This window comes from Mixophyes fleayi, chromosome 4 (genome assembly GCF_038048845.1).
Source record: "Mixophyes fleayi isolate aMixFle1 chromosome 4, aMixFle1.hap1, whole genome shotgun sequence".
Classification (NCBI taxonomy): domain Eukaryota; kingdom Metazoa; phylum Chordata; class Amphibia; order Anura; family Limnodynastidae; genus Mixophyes; species Mixophyes fleayi.
Genome location: NC_134405.1, coordinates 112247886 through 112271018, shown reverse-complemented (window position 1 = coordinate 112271018; position 23133 = coordinate 112247886). Strand labels below are relative to the sequence as shown.

The 23133-nt window shown below is 38.8% G+C and overlaps 1 protein-coding gene across 2 annotated transcripts in view; it reads left to right on the top strand.

The window, feature by feature from the left end:
- WDR72 (WD repeat domain 72) overlaps window positions 1-15743 on the top strand; it is a 247424-nt gene extending 231681 nt beyond the window's left edge. For both annotated transcript variants that reach the window (XM_075208023.1, XM_075208021.1), the window contains exons 19-20: window positions 8418-8513; window positions 14602-15743. In XM_075208023.1, the coding sequence (XP_075064124.1) occupies window positions 8418-8513; window positions 14602-14657 (152 nt within the window). In that variant the 3' untranslated portion in view covers window positions 14658-15743. The remainder of the gene's footprint in view (window positions 1-8417; window positions 8514-14601) is intronic.
- The last annotated feature ends 7390 nt before the right edge of the window (window positions 15744-23133 follow it).

Below are 23133 nucleotides of genomic sequence, written 5' to 3'. Positions count from 1 at the left end.
ACTATATGTGTCCTAGATTTCCCTCAGCTACATGTGTGATTTCTTCAATGCAGATGTTTACATTATCCAAATCATCAGATCAAGAAAATAGTTCTACTGTTTTCATGCATCTAAAACGCACACAATGACATGAATCAGAAGATAAAGATGACCCTGCCCAAATGAGCTTAGAATCCAAGAGTTGTGATATATAAGGTAGAGGAATAACAAGTGCAGCTCCGGGTGGTGAAAGTGTTTGATGCTACTGTAAGACAGCAGCATTACTAGCAGCCAGTAAAACCACAAGCATTGGTGCCTGGCATTTCTGTGCAGCTATCAGTGTTGTGATGGGGTTGGAATGAGGAGTGACAGTGAAAATAGTCTTTGTACAAAATCCTAAGACGGCTGCTGTCAACCTTGACTCCCGCAGTAATAAAAAACCTATATAAAACATTCCTATAATCAATAACCAATATAAAGCAGGTCTCTTTCCAACAGGGTGCTCGCACTATAACAATTCAATCATGCAAAACAAAACCAAGTAAGTAGCACGCAACGGACATGCAGTCGGAAGTACGCTCAAGTTCTGTGGTCTTTTTCAAACCATTTTTAACCAAAACCATTGTGTATATTCATAGAAAATTGCATTTTTATTATTTTCTAGTTGCACTTCTGAAGCCTGAAACTCCTAAAATAATAAAAGTTCAATTCTTGCTTTATCACTTATATTTTCACATATAAGCCACATATCTTTGCTCTATAGTTTTTTTTATTTATGTGAATACATTAAGCTAGCATAATGAAACCCTAACAAGTGAGTGTAAACCCAAAGAGCTTGTGATGCTGGCTGAGCTGTTTTTCCAGATCTTTACTAGTGTTTACATCGACGCTGCTATTTGGTGTTGCACATTCCTAGGTGACACTAGGTTGTTGCTTTTATTTGCTCTAGTGATACAAGGATGCTAGCAGCACATCAAGTGCATGTAATGCTCAGCTGCTGTATGGAGTCAGCAAGATGCAAGTCCCAGCTGTTCTGCTTGATGTCTTTGATTGCACCCAGTGCTCAATCTGTGAACTCTTTTCTGGACAGTAGATTTTTCAAGCTCTAGGGCTTTAGAATCTCATGCAGGCAAGCATCCTGAGATATGCCATTATAAGCTGCTGCCAGGGGATCTTCCAGGAGATAAATGGAATCAGTGTGAAGTAAATTAGAGTGAACTAGTCAATCTGTGTGTCAGCCCTAAATGGTGGGTAACTAGCTTGCAGACACTGAAGTCCTTAGCTTTGTGTGTAGGGGAGTTGCTTGGAAGTGACCCTGATTCTTGAAATTTCTGTCAATTTAATTTGCAACTCTTTAAAAAAGCACTACTAAACAAACCCACTTACCAGGAAGTCCTCCCATTGGGGACCCAAGAGACCATCCTACAGAGAGGAAATAATAAGAGCTATCTCTCTGAAGACATAATTGAATTCATTCTCCTGAAACTCCACAGAAAACTGAATAAGCCTAGGGAGTAGATTTACTAAGCAGTGTTTTTTAACAATCCGGACACATTTTGGCACTTTAATGTGTTTTATTGGCCAAACCACACTTAAAAGCACCCCAATTAAACCTGCCAGGTCTAAATCCACAATCCTGATTTACTAAGCGTCGTTTACCAAGCTGCATCGCAAAACACCGCTTATTAGTATAGAAAAACGGCATGGTTCACACAGGCAAGGTAGCTCAAACCACCTGCTGTTTGAGTTATCAGAACAGGGAAAATATCAATAAATCAATAAAGTTAAAAAAAATAATAATTCTGTTTTCCATTTTTCCATTTTTAAAAAAGGAACTCAGCATCGGACCCAGAACTCTATGGGGGGCCTGAACAAATGATTGGTCCTGCACACCTTGGGATTCCCAGGCAATGCAGACTAGCATTGGGCCCCTCCTGGTCCCTGGCTGGAGTGTATCAGTCTAATGGATTTAAAATATATTGCACAATACAAATGCCAGCATGCACATAGTTACTGATTCATACTTGCACTACATGCACTACAAGTAGTAGTGCATGTAGTGGTAGTTGCCCCGCATTGTTGCATAACAAAACAGTAGTTTATAATAATGGTCCATTGTATTTAAACAAATAATATAGCCCCAGGATACATGGTAGTGCCCCTTTTTATATAAAAATGATTCTGTATTGCCATCTTCCTTAGGAAACTATTACAATTATTAAGTACAACTATTAAGTGCTTCATTTCTCCTAACTACTTGCCTAAAATCTTCGTTTCTTCTATCAATGGAATGAAAGTGAAGAAAGATAGACCACTTCCAAGCAGTACCCTGACACAAAATGAGTTAACTTCCGGTCAGCCCGTCTACTTAATAGCCAAGCAGCCTAGCAGAAATAAGAGACCAGTCCTGATTGGTTGCACAAGTTGATTTTGCCAATTACTATAGAAGGTTCATCCTAAATTTCTTTAAAGTTGCATCTCCAACCACTTCCTTCACATAGTCTGTAACTAAGCCTCCAGTCTGGACTGTAGATGTCCAAACGTTTTTCCTCAATCTGTCTTTTTCCTGTAGGTTCATGCTTCTGAGACGGTCTGGGGTGGTCCTCTCGAAGTCAAAATGAGGAACTAAATTGTCGGCGATGTGCCATCAGACATCACCACGATGTCTATCTGCACACATTGCCTATGGTAGAGAACCTCCGCTACTTCTTCCTTGCACCTCTATGGGGTGAGAGGAATATGAGCAGAGATTCCAGCCAGAACATCGGCGCAATGTGTCCATGGATGCTCTGGAGACACACTGTGCTGAATTGGATTTTAAAGCTAATCTGCAACTTTGTGCTTTCTTATCCAGGACAATTTATCCATATAATTATGAAGTCCTGGCTATTAAGAAGACTCTGGAGCAGTGAAGGAATTTAATGGCGGCCACTTCTATCCCAAAATCCGTTCAAACCCAGAAACATTTAGAATATATCGATAAGGCCAAAACACTTACCAAAAAAAAAGCCCCACTGAGCCTTCTTTTTCAATCACTCTAATTATCTCCTTCTGTCCAGTGTAAAAATATATTAAAATAGATACGCTCTCAAGACATTTCTCTCCATTGCAATCCTCCTCTTCCATGATCAAAGGACCCATTAGACCCACAATCTATTTTGTGGTTTGTATTCATCCATGCATATAGACTCAAATTTCTGAAGCTCCACCTGCTGAAGTGAAAATTCTATTCCACCAGAGATTCCTTTCACATTGCTGCAATGGCCTCACAATGCTACAATGAGTAATGGTGGGCTCACACATAGATACTTGTTTTGTGCTACCTGTAATTGCACGAACATTACTCATATTTGGGCTTTGTTCTACATGTCTGCTGTGATTGTCAATTGTATTTGTTGATATTCTTCTGTGTTTTCATGTATTTGTTATGTTGTCTCCATGTATGCCGACGGGTGCTGAGGAATCATATAAATAAATGATGATGTTGATGGTAAGGCTGCAGCCCAGAAGACAAGTCTTTGGTTGGTGCTGTCTTCATGCTCCCAGGTTGATAAAAGCTTTTCATTGCAAAAATTCTACCAAGTCATCTAGAGGTTAACTAGAGGTAGTAACACTATGTGTATTATCTTACCCATGTCCCCAGCATGCACAGTTGCATCCCTTCATTGCTTAGCTGTATCATTGTTGCTAGTCCTGGCTGTCAGGATTTCCCAGGTATGACCACGGAGAGGGGATAAGTGGTTATAATGAGTTTATTAACAAACACAGATGACAAGGTAACTCACGAGACAGTTCAATGTGCAGATGAGAAACAGGTAACTGCAATAGTAGATTTCAACAGGCAGCGTGGAACTATAAGTACCAGGTATAATGGTTGAAGATGCAGGAGTCCAGTAGCAGGTAACAGCAGTAGCGAATACAATGAAGTAATTTGCAGGAGTCCAGATAGCAGACAACAGCAGTAGTGAATTCAATGGAGAAACATGCAGGAATCCAGATAGCAGATAACAGCTGACAACTTGGTAATGCAGACAGTAGCTGACAACTTGGTAATGCAGACAGTAGCTGACAACTTGGTAATGCAGACAGTAGCTGACAACTTGGTAATGCAGACAGTAGATGACAACTTGGTAATGCAGACAGTAGATGACAACTTGGTAATGCAGACTGGAGCTGACAACTTGGTAATGCAGACTGGAGCTGACAACTTGGTAATGCAGACTGGAGCTGACAACTTGGTAATGCAGACTGGAGCTGAGCACATGGAAATGCAGACTGGAGCTGAGCACATGGAAATGCTCACAGGAGTGACCTGATGATCTGGCCCAGACCGTATGAAGCAGGCAGGTGTATATAGGCCTCATGCAGGTGACACAACTCTCAGTAATCAAGGAAAATGATCCAAGTAGCACAGTGGCCCCTTTGGTGGGCAGTGGTACTACAAGTAGAATACATAATGAGTCCAATAAAGTCGCTGCAGAGTGCAAGTCGTGACACTGGCATTGTGTTAAATTGCATACGACATCAGGATAATAATCCATGTAACATGAAAAGGTTTCCTTGTGCTACAGGTCTAGTGCTGATTAATGGTGATGACACCTGAGTAAGCATGCTAGGACATGTGTTTGCAGTCAGGAGCAACTGTAAAAATGTATTTTATGTACTGTAGACATTCATAACATCCTAATAACATCCTAACATTTCTTTTTAATGTTTTATCATTGATTACTATATTATTAGCAGGTGAAATGAATTGAATAGTTTTTTTTTTCTGTGCGTTCTTTTGTGAGTTTATATTTCACATGTGTATTGGATGCACCCTGAAGTGTGTTGTCTAGAAGAGCAGAGCAAACCTAGACCTGTTTTGATCACCACATGTATCTTCACATCTGCTCCTGATGTACGTGCATTTTTTTTAAAAAAAACACTGTTTGCTATGCATCCCACATGAACGTTGTTAATTTGAGAGCAACTCGGGTCGAAATAGGGGCCCTAGATTTGCTTAAATGATAATTCTACCCAAGTCTGTCCAAAGGTTTACTTTCCTGGGCCCCAATCACTCCACCACACATCCACTACCAGAGTGTTGTCAGTGGACAAGAGGCCATCTCTCTGAAAAAAGACTGGATTTACAGGAGTGCAGATAGTCCTATAATGTCTACAGCACTTTACTAGTTTCTGATGTCCCAGTGTTTTTGGGACAGGCTTTTATCATATTATTCTTTAAGCTATGATTTTCTGTGGTGTAACAGAATACTGCACGTTTTACTTGCCTGAAAAAATTCCCTTGTGTATCGCAGGTTGTAGCTGTGTCACTGAAATGCAGACACTTTAAGATACATAGTTTCAGGCAGAATACTGTTTTAAGGTTTCAGATTTAAATGCAACTTCAACTTAATTATTCAACTATAAATTTAAATGTCAATTCAGGTTGGAAATAACATGAATGTTTTGCCTCCTCTGGGCAATGAATGTTGAATTTGATGGAACAAGTAGAACAGAATGTTATTGTCTGAGAGCAGATCTTCCATCCTGTGTCATTTTGTTCTGATATTCTCAAAGGAGTTTGCTTGTTAAAATTGTAATATTCCTATATATTTTTACCAGTTTGAGAATTACATATCCATACACGTCGGCGGAACTACAAGGGGTGCCTGGGGTGCGGCCCTTGGCCCCTGCACCCCACAGTCACCGGGGTTTCCCAATATGGTCTTTTGAGGCCTCTTCTGAGCATAGCGTGAGAAGAGAGTGCACGCTCCCGACTGCATGTGCTCAGAAGAGGCTCCTCAATCCAAGAGTGGAAATGGTGGGCCCAAACACACATTTTGATATGGGGTACAGCTATGCAGTGTTCCACCCCTGTCCGTACAATATACTGAATTAATACTATGAAAACTATAGCCATTTTTTTGTTTCTATAAGTCTTTTGTTTTGTTATTACATGTTACATGGAGATTCCTCATAAACTCTTTTGGCAATGATTGTTTGAATAGCTTCTAAATTATTAATGCTCTGTGTTTTCATGTGCCATGTTCCAAGATGGTTTCGGTGTATATAAACATGATAACATTGTAAGTGTATTAAAATCACTTATTGTTTATTCCTGCAAATTGACATACTTTTTTAGGGCACAGTAATATATGAGTGTATTGCAAACTACAGAACCATCTTCTAGCCAAATTTTACTAGTGTCTTTTTCACCATAGCCAGAGGCCAGGGGCTGCTCCATACAACCACATTTCCAAGGGCCCTTATAGGTCTTCTAACAGCCCAGGGTGAAAGCAGAGGTGGATGGGGAAAACGGAAGGACCAATCACAATCTGCAATCAAGAGATAGTGGCTGATGATTGGTCCTCCCCCTCAAATTTCTCCATGCCACTTTAAAGAAAGAGGGGATAGAATCGATTTGCTGGTTCTGTATTGTAGACAAATAGCTACATGGAGCAGTCTCCTGGGCTTTCGGTAGAGAAAATAGAAGGTTAGTACACTTTAGTAGCCATTCATGCAGCTTTAAAGGAATCCACCCAAAATGTAAAACTCAATTGGAATTCACTAAATTATGATAATATAAAGACTTCAATTTACCTGAGGGGCAGTGTTCCTTAATTCAATGGACCTGATGCTGCTTTTCTCTCTGTTAGTAAGATGTTGATTCCTTCTGCCATAATGTTCCCATTTGCATGAATTGCAAATTCACAAGGGAGAGTCATAAGGAACAACACTGCCTGTTTAAAATTGGCAAGTAGTAGTAGTTTGTTTTAGTGCAACCCTCACCACAAGCTCTAACTTTCTTGCTGCAGATGTCTGGGGCTCTTACCTTTGTTGGTAAAATTAATAATAATAATTAAAATGAAAAAAATTTGTATACAAATGAGTATGGCCCCTGGGCTGCCATGGGTGCCTCTTGAAGATCAAGTCAGTTAAGTCTTGTAGAAATATAAAAAAAATCAAGCACAGTTCCCAAAGAGGCAAGGTCAGATCTCGCTCTTGTTCTTCTGTCACTCCGCCAGTTGTAGGTATACATAGGATGCACTGTCACACTTGGCCCTACCATAAGGTAGATTCTTTGATCCCTTTTATCCCCAATCACTCAAACTAGATTGAATTTGAAAATGTTAATATGTTAATAGGTCTGAAGAAAGTTATCATATAGTTTACAAAATTTCCATATATGGTCATTATTGAATAACTTATTATAAAATATAGATCTCTTTGACAAACAGCATTACAAATTGGACATTCTGGGCCTCATTTATAGTTGAATGCAAGCCCAGTTTTCCTTAGAAAAACTGTAAAATATGCATTTCGCACTGTGCATGCGCACTAAAAATGAGTATCACTGCGTCCTTGTTAAGGTTTTTTGTGTATCCCTGACTCACGCCTCTCTGTGTCTGGAGAGGCTAAGTTCAGTAAAGGTGTGCTCCATAGTCAGAGGTTCTCTGAGTCGTATAAAAAAATAAATAAAGGGCATGCCCCCCCTCCCCAAAATTTCACACAATCACCAATGCTTATAGCCTGGTCTGGTTACACCATTTGCAAATAGAGTTGAGCTGGACACTCTTTAGCAGGGAAAGCAGAGTGGGACACCTTGTAGTTCCACATAAAAATACTGTAAAATAAAAAAGCATGCACAATGAAACAATACTTTATAGTTCAAGTTGATGATGATGAATGTTGGCTTGAGTATGACACTGCATCATGCTTCTGCCTTACAGCACCAAGGTCACAAGTTTAATTCCTGACCATGGCCTTATCTGTGTCGAGTTTGCATGTTCTCTCCATATTTGCGTGGATTTCCTCTTTGTTCTCCGGTTTCCTCTTACAATCCAAATAACATACTAGTAGGTTAATTAGCTGCTATCAAATTGACACTAGTCTGTCTTAGGGAATTTAGACTGTAAGCTCCAATGGGGCAGGGACTGATGTGAGTAAGTTCTCTGTACAGCGCTGCAGAATTAGTTGCGCTATATAAATAGATGATGATGATCATCATCATAATGCTCTTACAGTGTACCTTGATGTGCTTTAAATGTATATTCATGCGGCTGCATTTACACATTATTTTGATTTGTATGCATTGTAGGGTAAATTATATTAAACTCGTACATGAACCTCTGTCTATGTTTCTATGTAAATCACCATGCTTCATAATATAACAATCACTTTATCATATCTTTATTGTATGCCCCTATGCAATTTAGGTATATATGGGGACATGACAATGTTTCATGGGACAAAAGAATACCTAGGTGCTGTAAGCACAAGCAGTGATGTTTTATCATTGCAAGTATCACATTATTTCATGCAAAATATAATCATTATTTGAAAGTAGCAAGAATTAATACTTATTAATACAGAGATAAATACTTGATTGTATAACAGTTTTATTGTTTTCAGATTTGTTGTCAAACATAACATTGTCTCTCACATATTTGTAGCACCTGAGAATGTATCGAAAAGTGAAAAGACAGTAAACTTCCAAGAGCCCGAATCCATTCAGGAGAAGAGTGTATTGGAGGACGCTGATAGTCCGGGTAAGAAATAACAAGTGGACTAAATACACCATCAGTTATCAAAGCTCATAAAATGCAACAGACTAATACCTTTTTAGCAGCTGCTGCAGCAAATTAATTATCACCTCCAAGAGTCAAGTAGTGCAAAGATGTTTAATTTTGCTCTTTCATCAAGAATTCAAGTCTAAGATTGGCCAAAGGCTTTATGACCAAAGAGAGCTGACACTATCACTTCATTATAATTAGTTTGAGACTAAAGCAATTTTTAAAGATATGTGCAAGATCCAACCTCTGAACATAAACTTGGTGTCAGTATTAGAATGGCTGAATAAGAGCTGATTTTAGAGAGGCTGACACAGGCAAACTGATTCTTACATAATAACCTTAATTAATTTGAAGCAAGCCCAATACAGATTGCTGGTCATATTTTATGATTTTGCTTTTATTATTTTAACAAGTAGGTACCTTTTTTTTTTACTATGGATGCTAAATACAGAGTAATTTGCAGATGGCTGTGTGTCTATATTTTTCCATTGTAGATTATAGCTTAATAATTATTTACTGAATGAGACAATGTGACAGCAGTTTATTTTTAAATGTGTTGGTTAGTTTAATTTCACTTAATATCTTGCATCTGGGTAATCTCAAATCCGTAGTTCATACTACTCTAATCTGTCTCTTAATTAAGAAATGTCATAGTTTTGTAGCTGTATTGACAGAAGCAGTTGTCAGCAGTCTGCTGACCCCAAGATATGGTTTAAATTTCATTTTCAGTTAAAGAGAGCAGCCTGGTATGTACCCTAGATTGTTTCAAATTGTGATGATGGTCTGATGGCTGTTCATATTACAGGGCATCCATACAATTATATAAAATGATTTTTGCACCACTTTCCAAAATTGTATGAACTAACAGAGGTGGAATCACGTTATTATTTACAGTGAGACGTTGCAACAACTGTGCAGTCATTAAAAATCTGTTCTACCAACACAATGCCTTCATATTTATTTAATATGTAATTTATCACATGATATTAGTGTACTTACTTAATATGTGGATGGAATTTGGAGTTGGCTGCACTTTTATTCAGCTGTTTTCACTACCTCCCATGTAATCGCTGCTAGCTGCCCTTCAGTGTGGCCGTGGGCTCTTCTTACTCTGGTCACGTGAGATCAGGACTTCCACATCTCACGTGACCAGAGTAAGAAGTGCCCGCGGACACACTGAAAGGCAGCTAGCAGCGATTGCTGCCAGACTGCCTGTCATACACAGCACTGAAGAGAGGACTCCATAGCAGGTAAGTTCTGTGTCTTGGGGGAAGGGGAGGCAGATAGGCAGTTGAGGTGACTAAAGGGGACAGGTGAAATGGCTAGAGGGGGCAGGTGAGCAGGCTAAAGTGGGCAGGTGAGGTGGCCGAAGGGGGCAAGTGAGGTGGCCAAAGGGGGCAGGTGAGGTGGCTGAAGGAAACAGGTTAGCAGGCTGAAGGGGGCAGGTGAGGTGGCTGGAGAGGGGGGGGGGGGCGCTACTGCTGAAATAGCCTAGGGCGGCAGGAACCCTTAATCGGGCCCTGGTCTTATGTGTACAATTTGTCAGGTGCTATGGAGTATAAATGATGGTGATGAAACATAAAAGTTAAATATTAGTGAAGTCAGTGGGAAATTACAGGAATACAACTGCAGGGTTGTTTTGAAGTTCAGCTGTTTGACCCAGAGAGTCCCACTGCCATTGGTATCGCCATCTCTGTTCCTCCTTAATTCTCTCTGTGACCTTCTTGTTGGCAGCAGCTGCTGCCACAACTTCTATGAATATGAGGATCAAGTGTCCTGGCTCTGTGTCCACCGATGAGCATAATGTCAAACAAATATACTGGACACACAGCTACACCGAGCTGGTGGATACTCACAAGACCGCCCAAGCAGCACAAAAGTGAAAGCCATTTTCCGAAACCAAGGGTTTTGGTTCAGTTAATATAATGATTGCTAGCAGCTAACTATTTTAAAATTTATGCAAAGACTACTTTATCTTTCATATCTCCGCCTTTCACTCTTTCCCCTCATTCCAACCATATCGCACCATTGGAAGCCGCACAGAAATGCCAGTCTAGCAGCTTTAATATTGGAGGCTGATAATGTTTTTAGCCAGACACACGTAAGAATATAAATAATCAGATAAAATAATAATAATAATAATAATAACAATATAATAATAATGATAATAATAATAATAATACAAATAATAATAAGCAGTTGTACATATTGTCTTGTCTGTGTGTGGTCTGTGTTCACTGGGAGGGAAAAAAGTATGATGGGATTTCAGAAAAGGGATTAATAGATAATTTTGGGTACTACAGTGTGGTTAGTCTTTATATGGAAACTGCATCTGAAATCTCTAAAGTTTGTACTGACAATTGTCATATGCAAAGTGCCATTAATTGCCTGTGAGCATGAAGCTTAGCGCTCAGACAAACCAGTAATTTAAAGTAATCCATTTAACCCACAGTAAATAGTGTGCTGATGAGGATCATTGATATTTATGCTAAATGGCCCGTCACCCATTTTAAGAATGTGCGTGGAAGATTATGAATGCCAAATGCATCACTTTCCAAACTGTAATATTATTTTTTTAATTTCTAAAAGTCCTTTATGCATTGAAGGTTTTGTTTAGTTCGACCCTGGAAGCAGGTAAACTAGAACGGTACATACAGAAGGTTAAATCCTTACTTAACTTATAAATGCCTTAAACTTAAATGGGAAAAATGTAATCCTTACAGGCAGTAATTTCCTTTGACTAGCAGTTATACAACAGAATTGCCAATAGTATAATATATTATTTAACTAATTATCACATTTAGAGTTATTGCATAACTTAATTTTTATGAATACTTATTTTTAAAGAGGAATAGAACATGCATCACACTCTCAATTAGCGGAGATATTCTGCTTTCAATAAAATTGATGACCTGGATCCAGGTTGAAAATAGGACTCTTCAAATATGGTATCATTATATTGGCAGTAAACAATGAATTGCTCAGTCTTCCCTGTGTGTCCATCCCTGAATTTTAAAACACTGTTCCGTATAAGTCTAAAAACCTCTGGAGAATTGAGAACTGGTCTCAGTGCCTTCCACGAAGAATTTGTGGCTTGGTTGCCATAGAGACATCGTATTTCTCCAAGAATTGTTCATATTGATCCATGGACAGGCGTAAATGGCCAGGCTAGTGAGGAGAATAAAAGAGGTGGGCAGTACAGAAAATGACCAGAGGTTATGGGTGGAAATAAGCTCATAGCAGACACACACACGTTTAGGGAGTGATAAAGAAACTGTATCATTTTTTTGGGCTGGATTTTGGTTTTCGTACTTTGTGTCTTTGTCTTCATTCACTATAGAGTGAAAGAAACTTGTTAGTCACTTGTCATGTCAGATCTTTGGTGCTTGTCCTGACACAGCTGTCAGCCTCCCAGCTCTGTGTGCAGTTCAGGGACACACAACAAAGAGCCTAACATGAATTATTTATTGACTCCTGTGTGGATGCAATTCTGTGATAAGAAATTAAGACACTTCCAATAGGAGGGTGGGCAAAACAGGTTTCCTCACGTAATTGTGTACTTAAACTTGTAATTTAAGGGAATAAAAAAATAAACGTCTATACACGGCATACAATATACATTTTCAGTCTGTACTTACATGTTTGACCATAGTTGACCCTTATAAATAAACTACTAAAGAATTCAACACAAAGCCTAAGGTTCAAATAGGAATACAAAAAGAACTATTGTAAACAGTAAATACTACAAAGAAAATAAATAAGTTAAGAGGAACGTATAAAAGTGCGGATTCACTGTTGCCTAATAATGTTATTTGCACATGACTGAAATACAGGACAAAGTGGTTTTACACAATGCAATATATTTATTAAAAACACTGTCTGCTTAAATAAGCTGATGGCCAGATGGTAGTCCATGCAGGTTACTTTCTGTATAGTTCTAGCTGCCCATTTACAAATGTAAGTTCCCAAATGCAATGCTTTTAGTATTAGAAAAATAGTAATACAATAATATTTATTTAGCAATTCTTATTCTGAACAATAACAAAATACAATATAATTTAGACTAGCAGTGGATGTCAGATATATATCACACCTATCACCAACCAGTCACGGATTGCACCAGAGTACAGACTTTGTGACTCTAACACTACGGTGCTTTGGCAGTGTGAGGGAGAAATCATTTCTGGTATTGGGGGGGAAGGGGGGGCATTTCAAACTCAGGAGGGGTCTGTTTTCTACAAATGATTTAGACTTTCCTCATAGGTTGGTCAATTATTGAACCATATAATATATATATAGATACACTATGGCACTATATTATTATTATTATTGTCATTGATCTGTAAGGCAACACAGTGCTCAGCAGCTCTGGACAGTGGGTAAAATAGGACATACATAAAACAATGATATAGAATGTAGACAAAATAAATTCAGACATTAGTTGTACAAAGAAACACTGGATAATGAAGCAAATTGCAGCTGGCTGCACTAATTCATGCCTTAGGTCATGTAAGTAAGAACATCAGTGACACGTCTTTAGATGTATGCTATGTGTGGTTGGTGGAATTTACATCACTGCCATTCACTTGCTATTCAGGAAGTGCTGGCTGACAGGAAATATCCGACAGCCATCTTCAGTTCTCAGTATATACCACACAGTAAAGACAAGTTCTCACAATTCTCCAGCCTCTTCTTCTTGATTTGAACTCATACGGTTTTACAACATCTACCTTTACTGTGTCATAATTTGCTCTCCTACATAACCTGTACCTGGTTAGTGCAGAAGGCTGATGTCTGATTACTAGCACCACATAGGGGGGAATTCAATTCCCCCGAGAATACTGCTGCGTTAAATCTTTTACTGTTAATACAGTCATTTTAGCTGAGATTTCTGCTCAGGGAGCCGCAAGCAAAAAAACAGCGTTGAAATTATCATATTAACAGTAACAATGCACACTATTACCGTAATATCGGTAAAAGTGTGCAGCCTCGTTACTTTTCATAGTAATGTGGTCAATTGAATTCCCCCCATAGAACGCATAAAAAAGATGATTGTTTTGTAAGATGAAAGAGGCTCTGTGACCTTACATCCTGCTCAAATAGGAACACCCTTCAAAATCCAGTCCCTGAGTTTAATTCAAATATCGTGTCTTACAACATGAAATCTAGCATTTGCACATGAGCACTATATCAGACACATCTTTGCACCTAGCCTGCATTAAGTTAGGGATGCCCAGTCCACTCAGCTCCTCTCATTAGAAGGAGCAAGCTTTTAAGCTTTTAAACTTGCTTTCCTATAAACAGGAGCAATCGCACAAAAAAGGCTCATGACATCGCAAAGCATCATTTTGCACCGTAAGCCCGTATTTTACAGCTTTTATTATTAGTAGTCTATTTATCAAGACCCTGCTAAATTGCTGATTTTCTATTGATGTCTATTGCAGTGATAAATTATCATTAGAATGTAACCAGGGCAGCTGAGCGATGTCCAGCTCTCCAGCCACACTGACCGACAGCGGTTAGAGGAGTCTTACCATTCGCTAGGCCAGGGCAGGGTCTCTCTGAGCGTGAGTGAGCCAGCATGCCAGTTCGCACATGCACACTGGAAATGAAGGCTTGGACTTCCAGATACAGGTTCAAATTAAAAAAAGTAACAAAGTTAAAAAATATTTTTTTTTTTAAAAAACTAAACTATAAAAAAAACTTTAACTAATAAAGTATGTATGTACCATCACTGTTATTGCCATTCTGATGACAAAAGCTATCACCCAGAGGGAGAAGTACAATATCCAGCAAAAATGGGAGTTTTTGCTGGATTTAAGGCTTTTCCATAAATTGATAAATAGACCCCTTTGTGAGCTCTGTAAGTCATCCCAACCACACAACTTGTTGAACAGGTTTATGTAATGATAAACACTTCTGTTATTTCAGGCATATTATATAGAAAGTTTTAAAGACTTTAATTTTGTTGATTTACATTTTCTTTCAAAAAGTATAGATATTTATAATGTTTTGTGATTTCACTGTTCGATTTATGTATTTATTTTTTGTTTTGATTTTTCAGATGACATGAAGCAGAATCCTTGGATGTCCAAAGTGTGTTACTGCAAAGTCTGTTAACAGCATGTAAATATGGTGTATAATAGCAACATAAAAGACAGAAAACTTCTAGATTTCACTGCCTAATATTGACAGATAACTTTATTAACAAAATAATTTTGCCAAATGTGCAAAAATCTGTTTTGATAAAAACTTTAAAGACAAGAAAAATCTAAATAATAATATTTTAGTAAGTGATGAGTTGTAGAACATAAATAAAAAGGCTACACTATAATTAATTGTTACAGAAAATTTGCAAACATTTAAATGTGTAAAGTTCAAATTAGCTGACAGAAAGTACTGTTTGTATATGATTGTATGTTGACACACTATATACACAATGTATTATGTGATAATATACAGTGGAAAACCTTAGATATTTAAGGACTGATTCTTTAAGGAACATAAATTTGGATACATGTTGTATTTTGCGTAAAATCGCGCAGCGCCTTCCCATAACCGGACTATACATCAGTAAATGCAGCAACATCTAATTAATTTTCGAGCGCAAAGAAACCTTACAACAGGCTACAAGTTTATGAGCGAATTGGGGAGGGGAATGAGCATATGCACATAGTCAATATACTGTAAGGGCGTGCCTAGCTCGAGCGCATGCAGCAGGTCTGATTCAAGCTTTTGGCATCACAAAGGTACATGTTTTTCAGTCATAACTCTTGCACCAGCTACAGGTCTGGTGTAAATGCCGATGACTAGTGATGACCGCTGTTTGCGCATGCTATGACATGTGTTTGCAATTTGGAGAAACTGTCAAAATGCATTTTATATACCATAGGCATTAAGAACATAATGATAAATGTATCGGCTTGAAAAAATAATGGAAAAAAATAAAAATGTTGTAATTAATGACTATATTATTAACAGGTAACAATCATTGAATACTTTTTTTTCTGTTCGTTCTTTTGGAACTTTATATTCCACATATGTATTGGACGCATCCCGCATTGTATTGTCTGCTACGCAGAGGGGACATAGACTTGTATTTCAACAATTATGCCTGATTTATGTGTGTGTAAAACTCCCCCCACAATTTACGTTATATGCAAGTCTATTTAATAAAGTGTAGCCCAATGTGGTACAGAATTTAAACATATGTTTTTCTCTTATGTATTAAAAAAGTTGCAGAGCACTAGTTTTTGATTTTGCACTTTGCACTGTTTGGTACTTACACGGCTGTAAGTTCTGTTGCATCAGATCTGCATTATACATAAATTGCTAATAAATATCACAAAATGTAAAAATTTGCAAATATACCATATGTCTGTAAAAAAGCAAAATGCTTGATGAAAATGCATGATGGAACTTAAGACGGTTGATATCCTACTTACATTTGTTATTCAACTAAGTTAGTGTTGTTATCACCTACTTGTAGCATCTTATATGTATATGTATATAATGTAACAATATGTCCAGTTTCGTTTAGGTCAGATACTATTTATACAGATGATGAAAACAAAACTTTTATTTCTAGTCATTCAGGATGTGATTTACAACGGAAATACACAAACTTGACATATCTGTGTTAATGTCTAAAGCCCAATCAGGTTAAGTACAAATTGGACGCAAATTCAGATCCGACAAGTTGGGTAAAACTTAAGTCTTTAGTAAATCATCTCCCAATCTACAAAGTGTAGAAGTTCTACTATGGTACGGGAGTTTTTATATATAACAGTAATTCACATGGACACTATGGTCAAATATGGTGGATTACTATAGTTTATAAGAAGAATTATATACAAAATAATTTTTGAAATTCTTTCTATTTTATTCAATTCTATTGAAACCTGATGATTTTAAAATGATTATTTATTAACTTTTCAGTTTCTTTTTGGTAGAACAGTAATCATACATGAAACTTGTTGTCCACTTTGTAACAACTTCTGCTCAATAAACCATGCCCCTATTGCAAATATGGGAATTCCACCCAGGCATCCAATCCTGTTATCTAAACTCAAGTATTGGTTCTTGGCGACCCAATCACTTCATGGCTTAAGAGCTCTATGGATGCTCTTCTATCCATCCATTTTTTTGAAAATATAGTAGCCTGAGCTCTCACATCTTCTTCTCTAGTCTATTCTCTGCAGTAGACCGATCCAGCAAATCATTTTTAGCAGCTTTAGTGCTACAGATAAACTATAAATTTAAAATATTGTTGGTATCAAAAAATTAATAAACAAAGTTTAAAAGGGAACTGTGTGTTGCTTGTGTGCAAGTTACCTAAACAGTTTTCAAGCGACCATCCGAAGTACGGCCAAAAGTGCTAAATGTTATACGATTAAGTGATAATAAATAGGTATATAAATAAGTAAAGCTATATGGCAGAATTTAAATCAAGAATAGACTTATTAGATAAATTAAATACTTAAACATGCTTATAGCTTTTATTGATATATATTATCATGATCCATAGTATAGTTCCAATTTTCTTTTTCTATTCATCTGAAGTAAGTCTTCCATTGTGCAGAAAGTCAATACTTGTAGAATGGGTAGTTCCTAATTTTTTATCACCCAAAATACCCACAAGGAACACCGCAACCAGACGTTGGAGGACAAAAAAATCTGCCACATAGATAATTTGACCAATAAAAAGAAGTACACTAATGGAAATACTACCAGAAAGCCACAAAGCTCCATTTGTCGAACTAGTCAGGTAATTCAGGTAACAGACTAGCTGTCACAAATCAGCACACAATCTTCCACTCGCCTACCCCATCAGCTACAGATCAAACTGTATCCCTCCCAACACAGAACTCACTTTCATACACACCTATAGCTGCCTCTATCTACTACATAAGGTCAATAGAAGCCTGTGACTTATTTGCCCAATTGTGCATGCTCTATGTTCTGGTAGCTGAAAGAGTGAACAGTTCCATACTCTACAGGATTAACACAGCCAAGTAAACTATCTCTTGTAAGCCGGCTATGGTTTTGTTTAGAGCATTAAGAACATCAATGTATTAAGTTGGAATTTAATATATGGAAAAAGATACAATGCTTGCAGGGCATAAAAAAAATAATTAAATAAAGTGGCCTAGTGGTTAGCACTTCTACCTCACAGCACTGGGGTCATGAGTTCGATTTCCGAACATGGCCTTATCTGTGTGGAGTTTGTATGTTCTACCTGTGTTTACGTGGGTTTCCTCCGGGTGCTTCGGATTCCTCCCACACGTCAAAGACATACTGGTAGGTTAATTGGCTGCTTTAAAAATTGACCATAATCTGTCTGTCTGTGTGTGTATGTTAGGGAATTTGGACTGTAAGCTCCATTGGGGCAGGGACTGATGTGAATAAGTTCTCTGTACAGCGCTGCGGAATTAGTGGCGCTATATAAATAACTGATGATGATGATGATATATAACATATGGCAAACACAATTATAAAATAAAAGGTGATAAATACAAAAAGTATAGCACTTACTTTCTAGCTTATACCAACTGCACCTAGGACTGTCATGGAAAAATGGACAGCTTATAATTCAATTATTTCCGAAAAGGCTGATAATAGTTATTAGGTGATCTGATATTTAAAGACTTTCTCCCCACCCCCTCCTACTGGTGTAGAGGTCTGTGAGTGGTCAGCTAGGCTGTTAACAGTTTTAGATCCTGTGCTCCCAACTCACTTTTAAATTCCCAAGTTACAGATTTTAAATTACAAGTTACAGATCTTTTCTAGTGAATATCATACAATATATCAATTTCAAACAGATCGTATAGTTAATTAATTGAGCTAATACTAATTTTCTCCCATTCCTTGCATAACAGACAGGTTTATTCGACGTATGGGTTGTGATACGCCTACCTATTTATTAATTTCTGTTTGTCTACTACTAATATTGATTATAGTAGGTATATTTAGGAGGAATTAAGTTTTGTCTATATAAGTTATAGGAAACATTCATGTGCTCTTAGAACACATGTTTCTTTTGGGTGTGAACTACAAGTCTCTTTTATGTGTTTGCTGCTCTGTGTTATGTTTTTCTGCTCTGTTTCAGAAATCCGCTCATTTCCATTATTGCCTTACTGGTGTTAGGTTTACCTATGCTAGTTCCTATGGACCTGATTCATTAAGGAAAGTAAGCTAATAAAATGAGTAAATTTTCTCCTGGACAAAACCATGTTACAATGCAAGGGGTGCAAATTAGCTTATTTTTTTGCACATAAGGGAAATACTGGCTGTTTATCCATGTAAGACACTAATACTTGATGGCATTATTTTTACACTGACATTTGAAGTTGATCTAGGACATGTCCTACCCTAATTATAAATCTGTCCCCACATTTTAAATGTATCTCCCCTTCGAATGCAACATGATTTTGCCTAGGTGAAAAGTTACTCATTTATTTTGCTTTACTTTCCTTAATGGATCAGGCCCTATATCTTAATTCTTGATAGATTGTTATATATTCTGCCGCTGGATTCACTATGTTTGACCTTGACTTTGTTTACTGGACTTTGCTGTTGAATCTCTGCATGTCCTTGAACTCTTGACCTGTTTATTGACTTTGTGTACCTCTCCTGTCCTCTGACCTGGTTTGCAAATTGACCATTCTCTTTTGTGTCCTTTTTGTCTTGTTTTGTCCGCATGTTGCCCCATAGCTGCAGATCTCCCTGACTCTACCACACTCACAACTGCTAACAACTATACACTACTGGGATCAAGTCCATGGGCATTTGAGTACCAATGTGGTTTCCGGAAAGGCAGCTGCTAATGGTGAAAAACATCCTGCACCAATGGTTCTGTATAGGGTTTATCAGCTGCTGATTGTGGGGTTCATAACATTAACACCAGCCACAAAAAAACAGACTCTGCACTATGGATCCTACTCAAGTCTTGACTAATCAGGTTCAACCCCTGGCCCAAATGATGAGCCATGGGACTACCAGATAAGTTCTCTAGTGACAGAGCTTCATTTTTCAGTTTCAAGCAAAGTTGTCTCAGCTGAGACCAATTTCGTCTGTCACAGAGATACAATGTGTGGGCCTTGTAATGTCTCTCGTATGAGGAAATCCACAAACCTGGACATTTGGTCTGTCCGAACACCACAGCTTTACTATCTGTGGATGAATTTTTTGCAGTTCTGGGGCTCTTATATGTTGAGCCGGATCAGATATCATCAGCAGAAATTAGAGATGGGCGGGTCCGGTTCTCCGAGAACTGAACCCACCCGAACTTTGGGTATCCGAGTACCGAGCTGAGCAGCTCGGTACTCCGAATCCAAATCGAGGCCGAACGTCATCATGACGTTGTCGGATCTCAGGGCTCGGTGCTCGCGATACTTCAACTTTATATATACACGCCTCCACAGCAATCCATCGCCATTTGACAGAGGGAGAGAGCAGGGTGTAGTCATAGGCTGATTAGAGCAGGGACAGAGAATACAATATTGTTCTTGAAATTGCTCTAACCAAAATCGCTAGTGCAGAGAGGAGGATAGAGGTTTATTATTTTTTCTTAATATTTGGCACTCCCCAGCGCTTTTGGGGTGTCCCCCATAATTGTGCATAAATATTTCTGGCTGTCAAAAGTCATAACTGTCAGCAGTATCTACTAAATAATTTTTAGCACTCCTCAGTGCTTTTTGGGTGTCCTCCCTAATTGTGCATTCATATTTCTGGCTGTCAAAAGTCATATCTGTCAGCAGTATCTACTAAATCATTTTTAGCACTCCTCAGTGCTTTTGGGGTGTCCTCCCTAATTGTGCATTAATATTTCTGGCTGTCAAAAGTCATATCTGTCAGCAGTATCTACTAAATCATTTTTAGCACTCCTCAGTGCTTTTGGGGTGTCCTCCCTAATTGTGCATTAATATTTCTGGCTGTCAAAAGTCATATCTGTCAGCAGTATCTACTAAATAATTTGTAGCACTCCTCAGTGCTTTTGGGGTGTCCTCCCTAATTGTGCATTAATATTTCTGGCTGTCAAAAGTCATATCTGTCAGCAGTATCTACTAAATAATTTTTAGCACTCCTCAGTGCTTTTGGGGTGTCCTCCTTAATTGTGCATTAATATTTCTGGCTATCAAAAGTCATATCTGTCAGCAGTATCTACTAAATAATTTTTAGCACTCCTCAGTGCTTTTGGGGTGTCCTCCCTAAATGTGCATTAATATTTCTGGCTGTCAAAAGTCATATTTGTCAGCAGTATCCACTAAATAATTTTTAGCACTCCCCAGTGGTTTGCGCTCAGAATGGATTCAAAGCAGTCCACATATGATCTGAATGAGCAACCAGGTTCTGTCACCAGTCCTGATGTTAGTGTTCCCAGTACGTCATCTGGCCAAGGCGATGTCAAACAACAGTGTTTTCAAATTAGTGCAAAAAACAAAAAACCAAAAAAAATTTACTGTATTGAAGCGAAAAAGAAGTGCAACTGAGCAAAAGTTAAGTGACGATAAAAAAAAATTGCAAGCATGCCATTCTACACACGCAGTGGCAAAGAGAGAATGAGGCCTTCACCTTTGGCTATTAGTGGCAAATCACAAAAATTTACCCAGCCTACAATTGGTGCACAACTACTGTTTCGCGTCAAAGCCGAGCTGCAAGATAACAGTGAGGCATTACAGGAGAATATTTGCTCTGATTCACAAATGACAACAATCCCTGTGGAGAGTCCATCCAACAGTGGGATGTCTAATCGTGAGCATTCTGCTGATGTGTGCCTTATTAGCCCGAGTGTAGCCGGTGATACCCAAATTGAGGATGCCACTTTGGAATTAGAAGAGGATGAGGGGGAGATTTGTGTAGGCGACGAGGGCGCTAATGAGGATGTTGATGAGGATGAGGTTGTTTGTGTAAGTCCTGCACCAGTGGCAGCAGTTCTGGCACGTGACAAGAAAAAGGCCATTGTCATGCCTGGGCATAAAACAAAAAAATCCACTTCTTATGTGTGGAATTATTTCTACCCAAATCCAGACAACAATTGTATAGCCATTTGTAGTGTATGTCAAGCCACAGTCAGTCGAGGGAGGGACCTTAACCATCTTGGAACCTCGTCTATGTTACGCCATTTAACGAGAGTTCATTGCAAAGTGTTGGGAAAAGCTGAAAGTTCTTCCCAAAAGAATACAAGCACTCCCTCATCAGCTAAGAACCTCCGCTCACCGACATACCGACGGCTACAAAATACACCCACCACACCATCCTCATCAATATCCTCAGTAGCGCTCGGAGTTAGCCCGGCATCCCACTTAAGGCTGGATGACTCCGGCACTATTATTGATTCCTCTGAAGAAAGTGTTAGTCCTGCTGCTGCTGTTGCTGCTGCTGGGGGTGAATCGTCATCCCAGAGGCAGGTTAATAAAATGAGCAGTCCTACATTTCAGCAATTAACTGTGAAACAATCATTTGCGAGGGGAAGCAAATATGACAGCAGTCACCCAGTCGCCAAGCGAATCACAGACGCCATGGCTGCAATGTTAGTGTTAGATCTGCGTCCAATCTCCACAATAAACGCAGCTGGTTTTTCACAGTTAATTGAGGTTTTGTGTCCGCGTTACAGAATTCCATCGCGACACCATTTCTCCCGTAAAGCTATTCCACAACTATACCAAAAAGTGTGTAAAAATGTAGAGATTGCGCTGAAAAATGCCATTCTGCCCACTGTTCACTTAACCACAGATATGTGGACAAGTGGAAGTGGCCAAACCAAACACTATATGACTGTGACAGCCCACTGGGTTGGTCATTCACCTTCACCAGCAGGAACAGCAGCAGCATGTACACCACTACGTAACATTTGTCACAGGCAGCCCACTCTTTGTATCACCGGCTTCACTAACAGGCATACGACTGACAATTTGTTACGCAAACTGAGAGATGTGATTGATGCATGGCTTATACCACTCGGACTCTCCCCAGGGTATGTCATTTCAGATAACGCCAACAATATAGTGCGAGCATTACAGCTGGGTGATTTCCAACATATTCCCTGTTTTGCTCACACCATCAACTTGGTGGTGCAGAGCTTCCTACGAAATAACCGTGAGGTGCAGGAGATGCTTTCGGTGGCCCGTAAAATTTCAGGCCATTTCAGGCATTCAGCCACAGCATGTAGGAGATTACAGCAGCTCCAAGAGCAGTTTAACTTGCCCTGCCACCAACTTAAGCAAGAGGTGGTAACTCGGTGGAATTCCACCCTGTACATGCTTCAGAGGATGGAGGAACAGCGCAAAGCCATCCAAGCATATTGCACAAGCCATGACATTGGGAAAGGAGGGGGGATGTATTTCACTCTTGCACAGTGGGGAATCCTTTCAGTGCTGTGCAAGGTGCTGAAACCATTTGAAGTTGTGACGTGTGAGGTGAGTGCAGACTCTGCTAGTTTGAGCCAAGTCATTCCTTTAATTAGACTATTGGAAAAGCAGCTTGAGAAAATGAAGGAGGAGCTGAAAGCAAGCAATTCAGCAAAGTATGTTGGCCTTGTCGATCAAGTACTTAATTCGCTTCACAATGATCCTCGAGTTATTAAGATCTTGAACTC